Source organism: Melozone crissalis, unplaced genomic scaffold (genome assembly GCF_028551555.1).
Source record: "Melozone crissalis strain CALT ecotype California unplaced genomic scaffold, PUWL_Pcris_2 ptg000033l_1, whole genome shotgun sequence".
NCBI classification, from domain to species: domain Eukaryota; kingdom Metazoa; phylum Chordata; class Aves; order Passeriformes; family Passerellidae; genus Melozone; species Melozone crissalis.
Window position 1 is genome coordinate 12999409 of NW_026535811.1, and position 18621 is coordinate 13018029.

At 37.2% G+C, this 18621-nt stretch overlaps 1 protein-coding gene across 1 annotated transcript in view; it reads right to left on the bottom strand.

Annotated features, from left to right (window-relative positions):
* Positions 1-4517: 4517 nt before the first annotated feature.
* Positions 4518-18621, bottom strand: part of MTPN (myotrophin) — a 28761-nt gene continuing 14657 nt past the window's right edge. The window contains exons 2-4 of the mRNA XM_054282114.1: positions 11634-11747; positions 10589-10672; positions 4518-6083 (exon numbers count right to left, since the gene is read on the bottom strand). Of these exons, the coding sequence (XP_054138089.1) occupies positions 5997-6083; positions 10589-10672; positions 11634-11747 (285 nt within the window). The 3' untranslated portion in view covers positions 4518-5996. The remainder of the gene's footprint in view (positions 6084-10588; positions 10673-11633; positions 11748-18621) is intronic.

Sequence of the window (18621 nt, forward strand, 5' to 3'; positions counted from 1 at the left end):
GAGAACTTGCTAGCACTTTATATGAAGTTCAGAGTTAAACATTAATGCAGTAGAGAATCTGCAAAATAGGAAAGCTAAAACTTCTTTAAGTTTTATCTGGCTAAGCATCATGTGCATAGTCACAAAAAAAAAAAAAAAATCAGCTGCTGTTGTATTAATCCCAGTTCTAGTGGCAGCTCACCAGTATCTCAAAAACTGTCCCAGATTTATCTATGGTAGGGGGTGCAGCACTAATTTTTCCTAGCAATCTTTCAAAAGTATAGATGTGAGGTATCCTTGAGCACAAATGTTCTTGTATAACAGATACACACAAATGCAGGCTAATTTTGTTTTTGGCCAAAATATTGTAGAAGATAAATTTTTGTTGTAAAAGGTGAAATTATTGCTTCAAAAAGAGCGATTAAAAAAACTCTTCAAAATAGTGTTGCAACAAAAAGCCCACCAAAATATTTATAAGTAACTAGAATAAACTTTGAGAAAGATTTCTGGAATGTAAAACCAAAATTTATTTGCCATAGATCTGGTTTGGTGGCTGCACTGAGAAGTTGGCAATAACCAACCAACCAACAAGATATTTTGTGTCAATTAAACAGTCTTAGTTTTCCACTGAAAATAATACAAGAATAAATAAAAAGAATAATGAAAGAAAAAAAAAAAAAGGTGGCTGGAAAGGTCACAAGACGCATCTACTCAAAACAAAAGGCTACATATCTTAATTAAAAGTGTAAAAGGAAAGAGGAAGCATAATTTAACTTCCATGAAGAGTTACATACTTTTCAATACTTCCCACCTCCAAATACTTTTCAGACAGAAGAGTTAAAACATTAATCCAAACTAGATCTTGCTTATTTTACTTTGAGATAAAAGCTTTGGTGGAACAAACTAAATATTCTTTCAAATGAGGGATTACTTTCATTTAGAGGAAAAATAGTATGAAACACACAGAAATAAATGTTTCAGAAGTGAATTATTTAATATATGCACCAAAATTGAGCTCACCAGCCAAGAAACTATTTTTGAGACTGAGTTTTGGACCCTTCAAATTTATGTTCAGCTTGAGACAACTGCAATAAATTTTCCTTTAATTAATTTCGATAAATGGATTGAGACATGCAGTCTGTTGTGGTTTTGGCACACTGTCCTGCCTCTTAACTCGAATGGCCACGAGATGAACCTCAGCGCATGAAAGCCTCTATTCTAAATTTTGAAATGCTGCAAAATTGTGTAGTAAACAAGGAGTGACTGAAAGCACAAAAGAATCCTGTGTTCTGTGGCAGCCTGCAGTGCACCCACCCCAGAGACATTCAGGACATGGGAGAATGGAGAGGTGCACTCAGGTGCTCTCCAAACACCACCTGAAGAGTGAAGACACATGAGATTCCAGAATTTCTGTTTAAAAGAAGGCTCTCCAAAACATTAGGTCACAATAGCAAGCAATGGTATTTAAATGCAACACTTCCAAGTTTAAAATTAGAAAACATTGTTTTGACTGCTAAGGTGGGAAGAGAGGAGCCCTGATCCTAGGAAAAAAATGTTCACTTACTTCCCAAGCAGACAAAATCTGCATGGGTTTGAAGACTCTGAAGGCAGTGCATGAAACCAAGTGCTTCTCAAACACTCATCTAGGAAGTTTGTGGCCTAGCTTAGAGTTGAAAGCTGTTTCCAGACGTCACATCATGAGAAAAACATAAATATTTTGAGGAGAGCTCTGAGAGTATAGAGTTCTCCAAACTGAGAGAAACAATCAAGTGGTGCAATTGAAAAAATTCTTTTCAGGGCCCAACATCCTTTTGGATGGGAAACCAAAAGATCAGCCATAGACAGATAAATATTAGAGACTCTTTACCTGCATAGATGAATTTGGTTTGCCAGTCACTGAGGAATGAGAGTGAAAGAAATCTGCATTTTGAACTGAGAATGTTCCCTCTTATAGAAAAACTGCCCATTAAAAAATGCCCCAAAGTCACACCAAAAACACTCACAGAACAAAGAATCAGTAATATGAACTCAAGAACTGAAGCCCACACACATCAGTTGCCATTGGCCATTACACCATTTGAACTGCTTTCCAGAGTGAACACACACTTGTTCTCTCCAATATCTGACTATAAGGTTGTGCCTACAGCAAGAGAAGTTCTGTAAACTTTTCAAAGTTTAGCAGAGAAAACCAGGAAAATTTAATTTATTTTGAAATATTTTTTTGATATTTATAGTTCTTCTACTTTGACACATCTTCCTGTACTTTTCTTTATAAGTGTCTATTTAAAAATAAATCATATCAAACACTTCAGGCAATTAGAGTCAAATCTCTACTGACAAGCAAAGTTAAAAAAGGAAGTCCTGACAAAGTCACTGCAAAGATGTCACAAGAATAATGAATAAACATTTCTATACAATTTTATTCATACTTCACAGCTGCGATTTCTGTTAATAACTGTTTTCAATTTCTTTGATGAAGGAGAAAGCAATTTGCTTCAGTCTTCACAGGTAATAGAAGGAACATTCCTCTCTGTACAGACTGTCTCTTAGAATTTAACATGAATAGAAGGTCTTCAACCTTAACCATTTAATCAGGAAAAGCAGACTACAAGGCCACAAAAATTATCAAAACCCCCTTTAAATGGATGCACTTTAAAACCCCCCCAAAACAACCACAAAGAACATTATATATTTAGTTTTCAAAGCAGCTTCTATTCCATGTTTCTTACAAGCAGCAGCTAAACAGTTTAATCACTGTACATGTGAGCTGGAACTTAGATGCCTTCCAGACAAATAAAAAGTTGTAGCCTGAGGTTAATAAAACACAGGAACAGAAAAAGAAATGAAACTCCAAATTCTCATATCGCACAATTCAAGTTTATTCCATTCATTCTTGCAACACAAACTTAAAAATACAGTATCATTTAGCATTCTGATGTCTATGAACCATGATAATGATGAACCCAACTGTGTCAAAACAGTTAACAATGGTGAAAAGAGAAAGTCAAATATCAAAATGCACAGAGCACTATTTTTCTTCTGTCACTGCGTAGAAAGATGATTGTTTATCCATTTACAAAATATAATTAAGACAAGTTTGTTTTGAAATTTTGCATGCAACACTGCAATTGCTTGACCTAGGACACTCAATTCTTGCCAGCCTCTTCTACAAATAATCAATGTTATGTTCAGTTCCATTTAACTATTGTACTCCTTTTCTCATTCGCTCCCTGTAAGAAAAAGGGAGCAGAGGGTACAAAATTGAAAATATACTTAAGTTTATAACTTATTCAGCACAAATTTCAAAGGAAAAGGTTTAAGAACAGAGTGGATTTCCAAGTATATGCAATTCCAGTCTGACAAAGTATTTAAATTCTGTTTATAGAATGAAAAATAATTTACAGTTTGGTATTTTTATCTAGTTAGGACCTACTCAAAGATAGAGGAAGCCACCCATTATTTTTTCCACAAAATAGCTAACAAGAAAGAAACAAATGAACATGCCCAGTCTTGAGACAATTACAAATGTATAAGCTTTTATTTTTACCTTTTTTTTTAATCCTGGGCAAAATGATTAAACACCTGTTATGTAGTGCAAAAAGCAGAAAAGTATTTCTTCTTTATAAGCAAGCATTAACTGCCATCTTTTTAACTCTCTCAAAAGGCAGCTTGGGTATATATTACAGCCAAATTAACACTTGACTCACTGAAGTCTGTTTGCTTCTTTTTCCCCCCCAAGGGTGAAGTAAGAAAAAATAAGGTGTCCCCATAATTGTAGAAAAAGGGAGGCAAAATTGCCTCAGTGAATCTCCAGAAGAGTTAGTACAAAGATGATGTTTCTTTGCTCACTTAAATGAGAGTTAAAGGGAAGGACAGGAAAGAATACAGAAGAAAAAAAAAAACCAACAAAAAAAATACAAAACCACTATGGCCAGACAACTTGATACTAATCAACACAAAAAACTTGAATAATCAAGTTCTCCCCGTAAAAACAGATTGCAGTTTTCTAGACTAGTATTTGAATAGCTAAGTATTTAATAGCACAATATGGAGGCAAATTGATGCCAAAGATTGTTACTTTCATAGCTGAATAAAGAGTTAAACCTATAGTCTGTGTTCACACTATTACAATGACACGACAATCCAGCACTGATCAGAGACAAGATTAAAGAGTCCTCTTATAAATAGTTATTAAAAGCATTGTTCACCAAATATTCTTGTTCTTTTATCAGCAGTTCATCAATTGATTTATTACTGATTTCCAACCCTCTGTTCTTCCTTGCCACCTACCTCCAAGAAATAGAGTAATTGCACTGTACAGTTTATGGCCAGAGTTGATTGTTTTCTCCATTGCTTTTCTTTTGCTATGTGTAGATGTAAATCAGTTCCTGCTCTCATTTTACACTCTCAATGCAATGCATTTCATATCAGAGACATTCAATCCTAATATGCAAGTTTATTCAAGTAAAACTAAATCTCCATTAAATATGAGTGGTAGTCACCAGTCTACTTCTATATATATCATCTCAATTTCAACAGTGATACCAAAATAATATCAGCTACTTTTGCTTAAGAATTCACCTTGAGAAGTTATATTATATACATTTGTTTTTCTGTATTGTGTTTGTTACCAAAGTTTGAAGTCTGTATTTCAAAAGAGAGGAAGATGTAGAGTTTGTGGAATAGAGCCTGTTACTCAGTTTTAAGTGAACCAGGAGTCTAATGAAAGTTTTCAGGATGAAAGCCAGCAGCTCAGATATTCCTGAGGACCACAAGGTGTGACAGGAGTGCTTACAACATCATTAAATACCTTCCCATCAATGTTCAAGACTGTCATACTAGTATAGTAAATCTTATCTAAAAGTCAATGGTTAATGTGGTATGGTCACACTGGGAACTTCCAGAACAAGCCTCATGCCTTAATGGAATTTAAGAGGTTCGTCCATTTGACAATGAAACACTCATTTGAAGATATGCACAGTTAAAAAAAAATCTGTAGTAGTTAGAGCAAGTTAAGACTTCTGCCTGTACATCTTCCTGCTTCTACATCTGAACTTAGAAAGGTTCTATGTTTACCAGAAAAGTTTAGCAACAATATTCAGCTGATCTGAACGGCTAAATAACTACTGTTCATTTTCCACATTTGCCTTGATTATCCTTGTGTGCCAAACAGCCTGGAGCTTTCACACGTGTCTAGGAATTTTATGCTGATGTGGTGAGTAAAGAAATTTCATCTTACATTCCTTTTGGAAAAAAAACTACAGTGAAATTTTGATGTCTCTCTCAAAAGTAGTTACTTAAAATGTCTGTCCTGGACTGAAACAAATATGGGATAGAAAGACTTCAAATTCAAGCATCCAAAAGTAGCTTGGCAGATATTATGGAGTGTAACACCACCATGCCTCAGCTGGTCTTTCTTGGTTTGCTCAAGAGTCAGAAAACATTAGTGTGACATCCAATTAGTCAATATAAAGAACAGCTCCAATAACTAGTATCAAAAGTCCTCAAAACTGCAACAGAAGCTTTAGGCAGAAGAAGAATAAAGCTACCCAGTGAGAGAGAAGAGAGAAGAGCAACCCAGCCACCTAAATTACTACACTTCAGATTATGGCAGACACTAAGAGCATGGGACTATTGTCCCCTTCACAATTAGTTTCAGGTACATAGCACAGTATTTCCATCTAAAGGAAGTACTTCCATCCATCTAAAAAATCTTAGTACTAATCTAGGAGGCTTACAAGCCAAATATTCAGCATGGTCTGTCTTCCTTCTTCCATTTTCACTAGAAATGGGAAGAGATTGTGCACTGGAAAGAAGTCCTAGAGGGACACTGTTCATAATACTTTTCAACCCTCTCCAACCTGATTATCTTTGATAGAAGCCCCTAACTAGTCTGACTCATAAAGAATTTCCCTCCCCCCAAAGTATTTAGCTGAAGAAGCTGGAAGATGCAAAGAGTGACAGACAGGCAGCAGTGTGAGGCCACAGGAGAGACATTTAAGATATCAGTCCATCCGTCACTGAAGGAGAGTCTTGATTGCCTGGTTGTCAGTGGCTTCAAAGGCAGTTAGTCCATCTGGGCCTTTCACACTCTTATCAGCACCCTGGAAACACAATGGGAAGGACTGTCAGTTCATAAAGCCAGGCTAAATCAGTACAAATTGTGTCAAAAGACACAAAATTTGAATCATTATATTGATTACATACAGCTTTTCACTGCAGTGCCTTGTTTTCATTCGGAAACCAACCAGACCAGATTTATGCACAGAGCTTTTCAGCATACAGCTAATCTGAGTTTCCAACTTGGTCATTTAAAAATAAGGAAAAAAACCACAATTTTTGTTACACAGAAAGTTGCAAGTCCAACAAATTATCAGTTAATCTTAGACGTATTTCTTATTTCCAGCAACTACTACTCTTACAAAAGCAAAAATTCAGTGTTACACACTTCTACAAAATCTATGGTGCAAGAAGCTCTCACATGCTAAATTACACAGGTAATACTTGGAAGAGTTGATTTACTAACAAATCATACTATATTAGTTTTATATAATAAAATTTATATCATCAAGGATTTTTCTTCTCTTCCATTCTGAAAAAAAAATGTCCCTATTGATACATCAGAAAAACAACACAAAATCATTCCAAGTCCAAAACTGCTCAGGTTTGTTTTGAAAGAGTTACATCTACACTTAAAAGGCAACCAAACAGAACAGGGAGGCAACAGGAAAATGAAGGATAATGCACCAACTGGATAAATTGGAGGATAATGCACCAACTGGATAAATCAAAGAATTAGAATAAACTGCTGCAAGTAAGCACAAGCACTGTGCCAGATTTATGGGAGGAGAACAAAAGAAGGGAAACAGAGTGATTAACTAGTCATGTTTGCTTTGAGCACTGTGTAATCACATTCATGAAAGGGAAAACACAGGCTAAACTGTAAATAGGGTAGCTAAATAAGGGGACAAAAGTTATTAGAGATCACAGGACTGATTTCAGAACAACTCTGCAAGATGATATGCAAATCTCGCTTGAAAATGACAGGAAAAACACCTTGGGTACAAACACATTTTGTCAAAAGTGTGTACAGCAGAGGCTTGTCTTCAGTTTATGCATAAGCTCTCCACAGAGTAGGTACAAATCCCTTCTCAATTACAAGGAAGACTGTTAGTTACTACTAAGGACACTGAATAGTTTAGGGACATAATGTACCTAGAATTTCCATAGCTTCTTCACTAATTAAACACACAAATCCCCACAGAACTTCCATACATAATACCATGGCTGTTCCCAAGACAACTCTCACTTCCTTAAACTTCTCTAACAGTCTAATAAACTGGATCTGATCCCACTGTGATGTGCTACCAATGCTACTTTTCACAATGCAGCATATTTCCCTCTCTGAAATTTGTACACTCTCTACTTGAATGTACTCAACCTGCCATTTGAGAAAGATGGTTTTGCAGTGGTTTTTATGGCAGCACTGACAGTCTTGTGGTCCACTGGCCAAACTGATCCTCTTGGAGCTGCTCATCTTCCTTGTGGCCCCTAGAGACTCTCAGTGCAAGAGATGCATTGAGCTCACTCCAGTGACAGGAGCAATTTTTAGTATTTCCTCTCTCCTATCACTGTGTAACACTCTTGGCCCAAACAGTACAAGGATGTTGCAGTTCTTTGGCATATGAACATGAGCTGAATTAGCCTGTTCCCAACAAATGACAGTTTGGTTACTGCAAACACACACTTGGGCTGAAACCATGGGAACATGGCTTCTAAAACATTTATCTTTCCCCTAAGAAAATCCAAAGAGATTTAGCAGGTATTCAACACTTGTAATCTTACTTGTCCAGGGAAAAGAAAGGCAAATAAGAGTACAAACAGCTTCTTCTGCAGGTGTTGATTATTTCTACTGTTTAGATAGCACTCAGATTAAAATCTATGTGGAAATCCGGAAGGCTTCAAAGCTGTTCATTGATGGAAAATCCTGATTTGAAGAAAAATGGAACTATCCAGTAATTGACCTGACAGAATTTAAAGAACTTTAATTTATAAAACTCTCCACCAGTGTACCAGAACTTAGGGTACCAAAGATAACAGTTAACTGAGGTAACTTTGAAGTATAAAGAGAGGTTTTAATCTTAACATAGGACTGATCTCCCCCTCTCACAAAAATACTTCTGAAAAATTATTGACATTGAAGACCTGGGTTTCTAAAACAGCTTTACTGATTGCAGGATAAGAGGGTCATGACTACCTAAGGAGGACACCGTTTATTAAACTCAGTACTAATAAATTTAGAAAATTGGCCATTAGCTAGACAGAAAGACTCCTGCCTACATTCAATAAAAAGAGAAGGAAACAATAAAGGTCAGGTCAAGAGGACTTTAATTGGTAGAAGTACAACACTGCCTGGAAGCAACTTTATTAAAAAACTCATGGAAGTACAATGATTTCATAGTATTCTCTACTTCCCCAAAGTAAAAAGTTCCTAATATTTGTGTTATGTTCTACTCCGAAAATACACATACACAAATAAATATAAACCCTCTCTCCTGGGCAGGGTAATAACAAACAAGGATGTTTGCCCACTTAAGTCACCAGGCAAAGCACAAATGTTAAACAGGCTCTGACAGCCATACATGAGCTACTTGGCTCCAGCTGTAGTTCTGGAAAAAACCCAAAGCAACAAGCACAGAACCCATGATGAGAGCTGAGCTCCCACCAAACTGTGAAACCAGAACTGGGGGCACTTAACGAAGCTGGGAGAAGATTGATTTACACAGCAAGCAGCAAACTGCTAAAAAGAGTTGCCAGATGACACAACAGAGGCAGATGTCTTCTTGTTCAAAAAGTACATGGATGAAGTCATGGCCAACAGATCTGCCAACACTTCTGAACAGGGGACAGATGGATGCACCTCTGAAATCCCCAGTACAGCAACCATGAATGAGGGAAATGAGTGAGCAGATGTGGTCATACTCACAGCTCTTCTTTTTGCCACTGTCAGAGAAGAAAAAAGGGGCTAAACTGCCCAGCTTAACAGGATATTTCTTGTAAAACAAAAGAAGAACTATTTTGGAAGTTGAACAAATGGATGAAGTTTGTTGCATCCTATGCAATAGCCCTCATTCTCTAAGCGTTCAAAACTGTTGTCTATTTTAACATATTGGCTTCTCTGACACTAAAGAAATCACAACTTTTTACATTACAAATCAAACACCAGATTATTAAAGAAAAACATGGATCAATGTCTGAAACATTTCTTGAAATACTCCTCCTCCTCCTCCCTTCAGTAGCTTGAGAGTCTCACATAAAAGGTTTCCAACACCTCCACAGTCCATTCACCACACAAAGCAATGGAGAATTTGGCTGAGTAACTGGGAAGAACATTAAACAGTCAGGAATTTTCAGGTCTTTCAGTAAGGGCTGACTCCTGATTCCCAGGTATCTGCTACCAAAGAACATATGACTATGGTACAAACAAGGCATGATTAAACTAATGTTTAAACAAGGTTCATAAAATAACTGTGTTAAGAGACAGAACAATCTCTACACATAAGCCCTGCCTCAAACAGACAGAGCTGATAAGCCAACTTCCAGTTTATAAATATTTTATCAGCTAGCCCATGTAAATGGAAACAATCAACATTTAACTCTGCATGAAGAAATCTGAAAGTAATTTATTATTTGAACTAATCTAGGTTGGAAAACCCTCCAAACCAGAAATGGAAATAAATCAACATGGGATAAAGGATACCTTATTTTCTGATGATCCTAAATGAAGGATCAATCCTCAGAATAAATTTAAGCAAGTCGGACACACCATTTGAATTGTAAATTAAGAATCACTGCATTTGGTTACAAAAAAGCGAAAGTAATATCAGACAAGATCAAAGTTAAGTGAAATTCATGCAGCATTAAGGCAGTTAAGGAAAACTTTACCCTGGAAGTGGCACATGACAGTATTACAAGGAAAGAATTCCTTTGGCCAAATGATTTAAGTGTAATCAAGAAGGAGTGTATGTGAATGGGTAAAAAAGATTGCTTGAATTAACTACTGGCTTTGTAAAATTGATCACTTTTGTAGTACAAATCGAAGTGCAAACAGAGACAGATTCGGCTTATTCTCCTCAGGACAAAATTTACAAGCTGTAGGACAGGGAAAGCTTGGCTTACTACTTTGATTTCCCCTCCCTCTGCCAACCCAGATGGGTTCTCAGTCATCTGGCACAAGTCGAGGGAAACCACACCTCTGAGCAACTTCACAGCAGACACTGCATCACATGAAGCACTCAAACAGCTGCCAAAGCCAAATCCACTGAAGGAATGCATTTTTTTTCCCCTTACTGATTTGCAGTTCTGCTCTCTAGCTGGAGCCCACAATACTCTTATGGTCACTGCTACCTTTGCTACACAACAGAAATCCTTCAACTTTCAACTATCTTTCACCATGATCAGAGTACCCTCTCTGTTTTAGCAACACAAATGGCATTTGTTTGATGCTCTGAATATATCATCTAGAGCATCATAATCTTAATGCAAAAAAAAAAAATCCCAGTAATATGCTTTGCTAATGGATAACTTGTTCAAAACATTCCTATCTCACCTTTGACAGAAGCAATTTCACACAGGAAACGTGGCCCTCATAGACTGCTGATAGGAGTGGTGTGATATTGTGTTTGTCTGGAGCCTGCAAATTGAGATACAATTACTTGAAGGACAATTTCATACAGCATTATAATGTTTCACATAACTATTTAATTTTCTTTAATCAGTAAGGAAGTAAAAAATATTAAGGAAGCAAAAACTTAAGAATATTATTTAAGAAATGCATTCCACAGGATTTTTTACCTCTTTTTTAATACAGGAAAGTTATCATTTAGAAAAGAGGTAATAGCAAGATATATCTTCCACAAGACTTCAAGGTGTCCCAAAGCTTGTCCATAATTTTAGGCCAATTGTACAGTTTCAGCTGACAAATTTTGCCCAATTTAAAAACACTACTCCTAATTCTCACATTTCACAGGCAGCATCACTTCAGAAAACAGTTTTGGCTGAAATATTCTTTTGGCTGTCTTCTCTCTAACTACAGTTCTGGAAAGAATAAGAAATAGAGCAACTGAAATGCTATTTTTAACTCTTCCCCAGCTAGGAAAATTCCTAAGGAAGAGATAAACTTTCCAGACATCCAGGAGCAACATCTTAGCATTTTCGTTATGAACTAAAGCAAATTCAGGTAAGATGTCTTACATGTTAACTTTTGGGCGAGCATTCTAAGGTTTGTCAACATTTAGGGTGTATGGTTGAAGTATTTAGGAACTTAACTTCTGGAGGGCTGATATAGCTTAGTCAAATCTTTTCAAAACAAGAAACCACGCATGTCAAGCTACAGCTAAATGTCTTAAACAAGAAAGAATGCCTCCAAAAAAGAGACACGCTTCTTTTTCAGTGTATCCAAAGAGAATTAAAACATTTAATAAGCATAATTGTGAACTTCTAACCTCTAGAATCCCACCTCTCAAATATTTTGAAATGCATCAAATTGTTTAGTTTGATTTAGATCATTCAGTGACCATTTAGGCACTTACACCAATCTCTTTGGTGTGTGGGGGAAGACTTTAGGACCCATTTGCAAATACAATAATACATACATTAATGTCAGCTCCTTTCAAGAGCAAAAATTCCAGAATCTCAAGCTGCCCACAGTCTGCTGCATAGTGAAGAGGCTTCCTCCCACCTTCGAGTGTCCGGTTGACATCTTCACCCTTTAAAATAAACACAACCTCATCAGCAAAATTTTAGAGTTAACACAAGAGGAAGAGCTTGATAGAGATCCAACACCTTTAAACATCCTGAAGAATATTCCACCCAAATATTTCACTCACTGCCCCAAGAAAAATGAAAATTAAGTAGTTCAATTTCTATTCCCTCACATCTGCACTTATGACTATAAGACAACCTTGATCCCTTTTTCTGTACTGCATCTCAGGTGTCCCTGTACACAAGGTACAAGTGCACTAGTTTTTTTTAACTCGATTGGAAAAACCAAAGCAATTAAAAAAAAATCATTAGAGCTTGTACATAATGCTCCTCTTGGCTCATTTTGCTTCTCTTGCCCCACAACTAGGAACATAATTATCTGGCTAAGTTCCTTTATCTGCTTCTATGAATACTGAAGCTTTGCATAATGACAAACCAGCTGCATAGAAGTAAGTCAGCATCATAACTACCAGCAAGTGAGTCCAGGCCATCCATAATTTAAAACCCAATTATGAAACTGTCCACCCTGTTTTATAAATAGCACTTCCCAATTCTACATGATACAAACAAGTCTGAAGAGTCAAGCAGATCAGGCCACAGGAAGTTGTACTCTAATGCCTCTCATACGAGTGGATTGAGACATCTCTTAAGGCGTAAACAAAATTGAATTTACTGAGTACCTAATCAGCTTTGTTTCCTCACCTTGGGTTGTGCAACTAAGGATAAACTGATTTACTGCCCTTCCTTAGTGACAAGAAGTTACTGGAAACCAGCTAGAGACAAGCTGTGTGGTAAGTGGCTTCTTGTTCTTATGTGCAGGGAATCTTAGTATTTTAGGAAGTGGCTGAATTTTGCATCATACCTCAAGCCCTGTATCTCCACAGAAAAACAATCAGAAGAATTTCAGCTGCAGCACCAATTCATACTTCTCCATAGAGCCCCTGCAGTTCCTCCACTCCTGTCCTAAAGTTTTGGAAAGTGCACAGAATAGAGGGATTGACATACATCTTCTAGACATTATTTCCCTTCTAAGAATGGAAGGGAAGATTGCCAGAAGGAAATCTTATTCTGCTTTTGATGTTCTATATAATCAGAGTTTTACACTACTAGTCAAATAACAAGATGACCTCGTTATTCTCCTCTCTTCTCAATAGAATATTCAATTATTCATCATATACCCTTGTAGCAGATAGTATTGTGATGTAGCTGAATTTCATTGACAATTAAGTTCCAATTAAAAAAAAAACCCACCCAGATCAAAGTAGGGTAATAGCACATAAATAGTCTGGGAAAGCACATAAAGAAGCAGCATATATTTCTCTTGAACATTAAACTCTACCCATACTTTTATTTGCACATGGACTCTTCCCATAATTTTAAAACAACTGGCATTTACATAACCCATCATGTTTGCTGATACATTAGGGATTGGGTGCACAGGTTTGAGAAGCCAACCACATGAAAGCCACACAATAACCAACCCAAACCAAAACAATCTCCAAAAACCCTTGTAAAGCCTGACACATGCCAAGTGAAGGAGCCTGGGAGAAGGGTAGGCAAGCTAAGTCCTGGGACAGCACACAGTCAAGCCATAAAGTTCACAGTCCAAAGGAAAGTTAGAGTCATCACTTCTCAAGATTACGACAGTCCAGCAAAGCTCTCACTTCGTTAAGCTTATAAATGTTATTCGGCTCACTGGCTTATACTATAGTAATTTTTCTTTTGTTTTTAAAAAATAAAACAAAGTTCCTCTGTTCTCTCCCTAAGCTGTCTGTGGAATAAATTCCTGCTGGATGATGAACTTTCAGAGGAAAAAAAAAATATCCAAACTCCTAGTTTAAGATACCCATAAAGATGATGAAAACTTGTTTATAGGGGAGTACCTAGCAAAAGGTTTGCAAATAAAAATGTCTCAAACACAGATTACATGGTGTTGAATATTGGCACTGAGAACACGTATCATTAATATTCCAAGTTAAACATCAGAACATTTTAGTCTGAATTAACAGAACACAGACATCGCCTAAGTTACAAAAATTAAAAGAAACCAAGAACTCCTATATTCTGCAATAAACCAAGTCAAACATCCAGTTGTTTCATAGGTTTGAAAAGCCACTGTAAAACAAACCACTGAATGTCATGAAGCTTTAACTGGCCCTTCCTACTCCCAGTCCAAGAAATACAGAAGTAGGAAGGGAAGATAAACCAATGCATTTAACATGCAGGGATCAAACTCTGGCAAAACCACTTGTTTCAAATGCAGTCACCAACACATATACATTAAAAAAAAAAACTTGCAGGACTCTTCACAGGTAATTTTTCTCAGGTCTTTAGGTCTCCTATTTATATTGCCTAGGGCATCTCTCTGTAGGACAAGCAGTGTTTTCCAAAGTAAGGTGTGAAAACCCAGAGAAGTGTGCAAGACAATCCACTGGGGTGTGAAAATAAACTATATATTGTACTATCAATAAAATGTAAAAATAGCATTTATTTCACCTTTAGTTCATCTTTAATTTCCATTTTTGGGTATATTTTATAATGTGCACATTACACAGTACACGAGTACATACTGAAGCTGACTTAAATATCAAGTCCCAATCCACCTGCTCAGGGCCAGGCTGGATGGGGCTTTAAGCAACCTGGTCTTGTGGAAGGTGCCCCTGCCCATGCAGGGGGGTTGGAATTAAATCTTTAGGCATAAGATAAAGACTTGAGCCCTTGCCTCATAAAAGAGACAGCTCTGGTGAAGGTGTGGCTGATTATACCAACACAATGAGACGAAGTTTTCTCTCAAGCCTTGTCATAGGTTGGGTCAGGAAACAGCACACAAGTAAAGACTCAAAGAAAAATATTACCTCTGCATCAAGTTTTCCAAATTTAGTGTGGTTTTGAGTAATACTGGCCAAACATGCCATAAAGAATGTTATGAACAGCAATCTTATGAGGTGATGATTCTCAATACAGAACTCTGAGACAGCAAAGTAACCAATATATTGGTGGGCTGAAAGGAAGCTGCTAAAGGGTTTATACTAAAAATCACCATCTCCTGCAGAGGCACATGGTCAGAATCCACAGCAACTCAAAAAATGGACCTTAATTTTTCCTTTACACCCACAGGAGCAAAATCTTCTGTGCACTAGACCAAAAGTGACAGAATGATTCTTCAAGGAAGTTTTATGGGACTTCTGCCATTTTCTAGAGTCTAACAGAGCAGTAAGGAGGCTAACCTGTGTATTTGGAGGAGCTAAAATTAAGCCAGGATCAAAGAATCATATCACCCTCAAAATAAAATGTAGCTCCAGTCAAAGGTCAGGCTTCTCCTGAAAGAAGACTATTTTCACTTTCTAGTGTAGACCCACACATGCAGTAACAATGGTGCAAATATTTCTGTACAGCTTCAGAAAGTAATTTGCCCATGCAAAAGAAAGACATGATCACCTCTATAATGACCTTCCAGAATACACTGAATTTACTCAGTCAGCCATTTAAGGCTAAGTCTGCCATAAACCACAATAGTCACATTTTTCTTTTCAGATCACAGATCCAGGGCACCAGCTATGTATTAGCACTAAAAACACGTTACACCCATGAAACATCAGTTCCCAGGTATCTGCTTTAATCCCCTCTATTAAAATCTGATTAGGAGTAAAGAAAAGCCTTGAATTACTAAACAAGATGACATAAAAGAAGACTTTTATACCCTATTTCAAAAAGTCACCTAAAATGGCTAACAGAAGAACTTTAAATTAGGAGATCTTAAGGTATCAGTTGAAACATGGCTTTCAATTTTTCACTGCAGGACAAGAAAATAAAAACTGGAAACTCACTTTCAAATACTTTTAAGAACTTTGCTTTTTAAGTAACTAAGAGTAGGAATCATTACAGCACCCTATGAATGCAACTATCACCCACTTTCTGCAATGGAGCAATTTAATCCATAAAAACATCTGTTCTAACTAATTTCTTAAGTGACTACTGTCAAAAATAGTTATTCTTGAACTTAATTCTTTCATTACCCTCTCTCTCACACATTTTCCTTGCTTTACCTTCTCTTGCCAATATACCTACACAAAATCCCTTGTTATATCTCATGTCCTTTTCCAGTTTAGCTCTAGTCAAGGCTTTGGATTTTTTAGTTCCATCCCTGCACACCCTGGGGAAGTGACTATGTTCTTCTTGGATACCCACTCCCAAATGCCATTTTTATGCTCCCCTCTTCCTTTCTGAGCTCAGAGAGGAGATCCTGACAGCCAAGCTGCTCTGAGTAAATTGTGCCAAATTTAATTCCTTTTTCTTTTGCAGCCCTTGTTAAAAGAATGAAAACCAGAGTTTGCTGACTCTGTCCCTAATGCACATTATGACATCAGCTCCATGCAAATGAACAAGTTTAGTCATGAAGTACACATTCTGAAGCTCATTATTTTCCAGGGAGATTATTTAACCACACCTAACTGACTCCATCCTTCAACTGCCCCTGCCTTTCTGCAGCCTTTATTACACAAGGCTGTATTCAATGCCTGCTTTGGTCTCCCTTTATCTGCAAACTCCCTCTTTTCCCAGCTCCTGCCAGTTTCAGAAGCATCAAATGAGCTAAACTCAAGTTTAACCTAATCTAGGCTAAACTTCACCATTAACCTAATCTAGGTTAAAGCTAATCACCATTCTAGCACCCTCCAGCACACTCCAGGTGCTTCAAGCACAGGCTTATTTTGCAGTGGCACACGAACTGAAACCAAACCTGAGGCGGGTGTTCACGCGAGCACTGTGGTTTGTCAGAAGTGTTGTTCTAGAACATTAACTGCCAGGCTACAAATGCCACAGCTCACCCTTCACTTTAGCACCAGCTTTTCTCCTGTGCGGCAGCAACAGCTTTGCTACTTCCAGCCAAAGTTTGACCCTTCCCACCCCTGCACCAGAATTAGTGGCTGAATGATGAATTCAATGAGGGAACTAATCAGTGTGAGAATTTATTTGATCATTTCCTTCATGTGTTCCATGACTTGGCATCTGAACACACCAGCAATTAGTAGCTGGGATTTACACTGTAGTGCTACCACAGGAATAGAAACTGACAATTGTGGCCTCATTAAATCCTATTGCATAGGTTAACTGTATTAGTAGAGCAGTGCCTGTAATACTTATGGCATTAAAATGCTCTTTCAGATTTAGAAACAACTCCACATCCCCATCTGCGCTTATCATGCAAAAATAACTGCATCTCCCCTTTTCATGCATTCCTTTCATTTCAGTTTTAATGAAGGAAATCAGACTAAATGCAGTCAGATGTCCTTAGAGGGCAGGGAAGCCTCTTGCAGGAGCTACTGTGTAATTCCTGTCTTCATTACACTAGGAAAGAAAATAACTCACTGTACAGTCTGCTGCATTACTTCCATCTCTTTGCACACAAGGGATGGCCACCCTTACAGTGTATTAGATAACTCTGACATTTAAAGCATAGCAACAACTTTGCTGTCTCAGTGGGAAAGAGGAAGAGTAAAAAATCCTCTTTCTATAAAGAAAAGTTTAGGCCCTATGCATGAGATACGTTTATCATTTTGCTGCACATTGAAAACACTAATACCAAAACCTTTATATTTACTATTTTCTCCACAGGCTTTGTTTATGCTGGTTGTATTTTGTAGTGGAACATATATAAACTGAGCTCTGACATCACTTAAGAACAATCTATTCCTTAGTCTTCTGAAGGAAGAGCAAGCTTGGATAAATCACCCCTGTAGAAAAAATTATTTGCCATATACTCAAACAGTTTAGAAAACAATCTTGCACTTCCACAGTTGGTATGTGGGGGCATGGATGAACTGATTATGACTTAATCTTCCCCAAACACTCTATTTCATTTTCTCAGGGCTTGAGTCTGCTCACACCCCTTCATTCATTCTCCACTGTAACTTTATCCAGATTCATTCATCACTGGAAAGACTTTTACAAAAACCCACAAACCCACTCTCCCACCCCTCAAAAATCCACAAACACCAGGTAAGTACTCTGAAATTGGAAATACCTTAAGCTATTTTTGCCATTCTATTTAAATTCTCAAAATGGTTGTATTTTAAGTGCATAAGCCAAAGTACTTTACTGTTTAACCTGTGTTTGTTTCAGTTGTATGTTCATAGAGTTTTCAAATGTTTACTGCTGCCACATGGCAGCTCTGGGTCTCATCTAACCAAAAGTTACATCTCTAGTAAGGAAAATGTAAACACCTTGACTGAGAATCCCTAAAAACAATACAGTAGAAACAACTGAAAAAAAACACCCAAGGTAAATCATTCTACAATTTCTAAAATAACTGGGAGCTCATAAATATTGTAAGCCAAGCACAAACTTCAGTCCATATTCAAACAGCAAAAACAACATGATGTTTTTTATATAGCGAATCCACGGGTCATAAACACTGGTGCAAATGAGGGAAAACTTAAATACCACACTTCTGAAATCTGACTAATAATCTAAAAATATAAAGAGAGTTTAATTCTACAGGCTTGTCAGTCTAGTGACTCATGCCATTGTGGACTATTTAAGGCTGAAAGGGAACTTTGGAGGTTATGCAGTCAACCATTTGCTCTTAAGTAGGTCCAATCAGATCAGGATGCTCAGCTGAGTTCCATAGACCTCCAAGGAGCGAGGATTCCAAAAGTTCTCCAGGCATAACCCCTTTCATTTTGATCATCCTCACAGGGAGTATTTTTTCTCTTACACCTAATCAGAATTTCTTGTATTTGAACTGGAACTTTTGTCTCTTTCACTGTGCACAGCTAAGCAAACTTCTCTATATCCTGCCCTTTTCCACAGAAAGATAATTATAAAATCTTCCCAAAAGGAAAAACCCCAAAAACAAACAACAAAACCCAAAATAGCAAG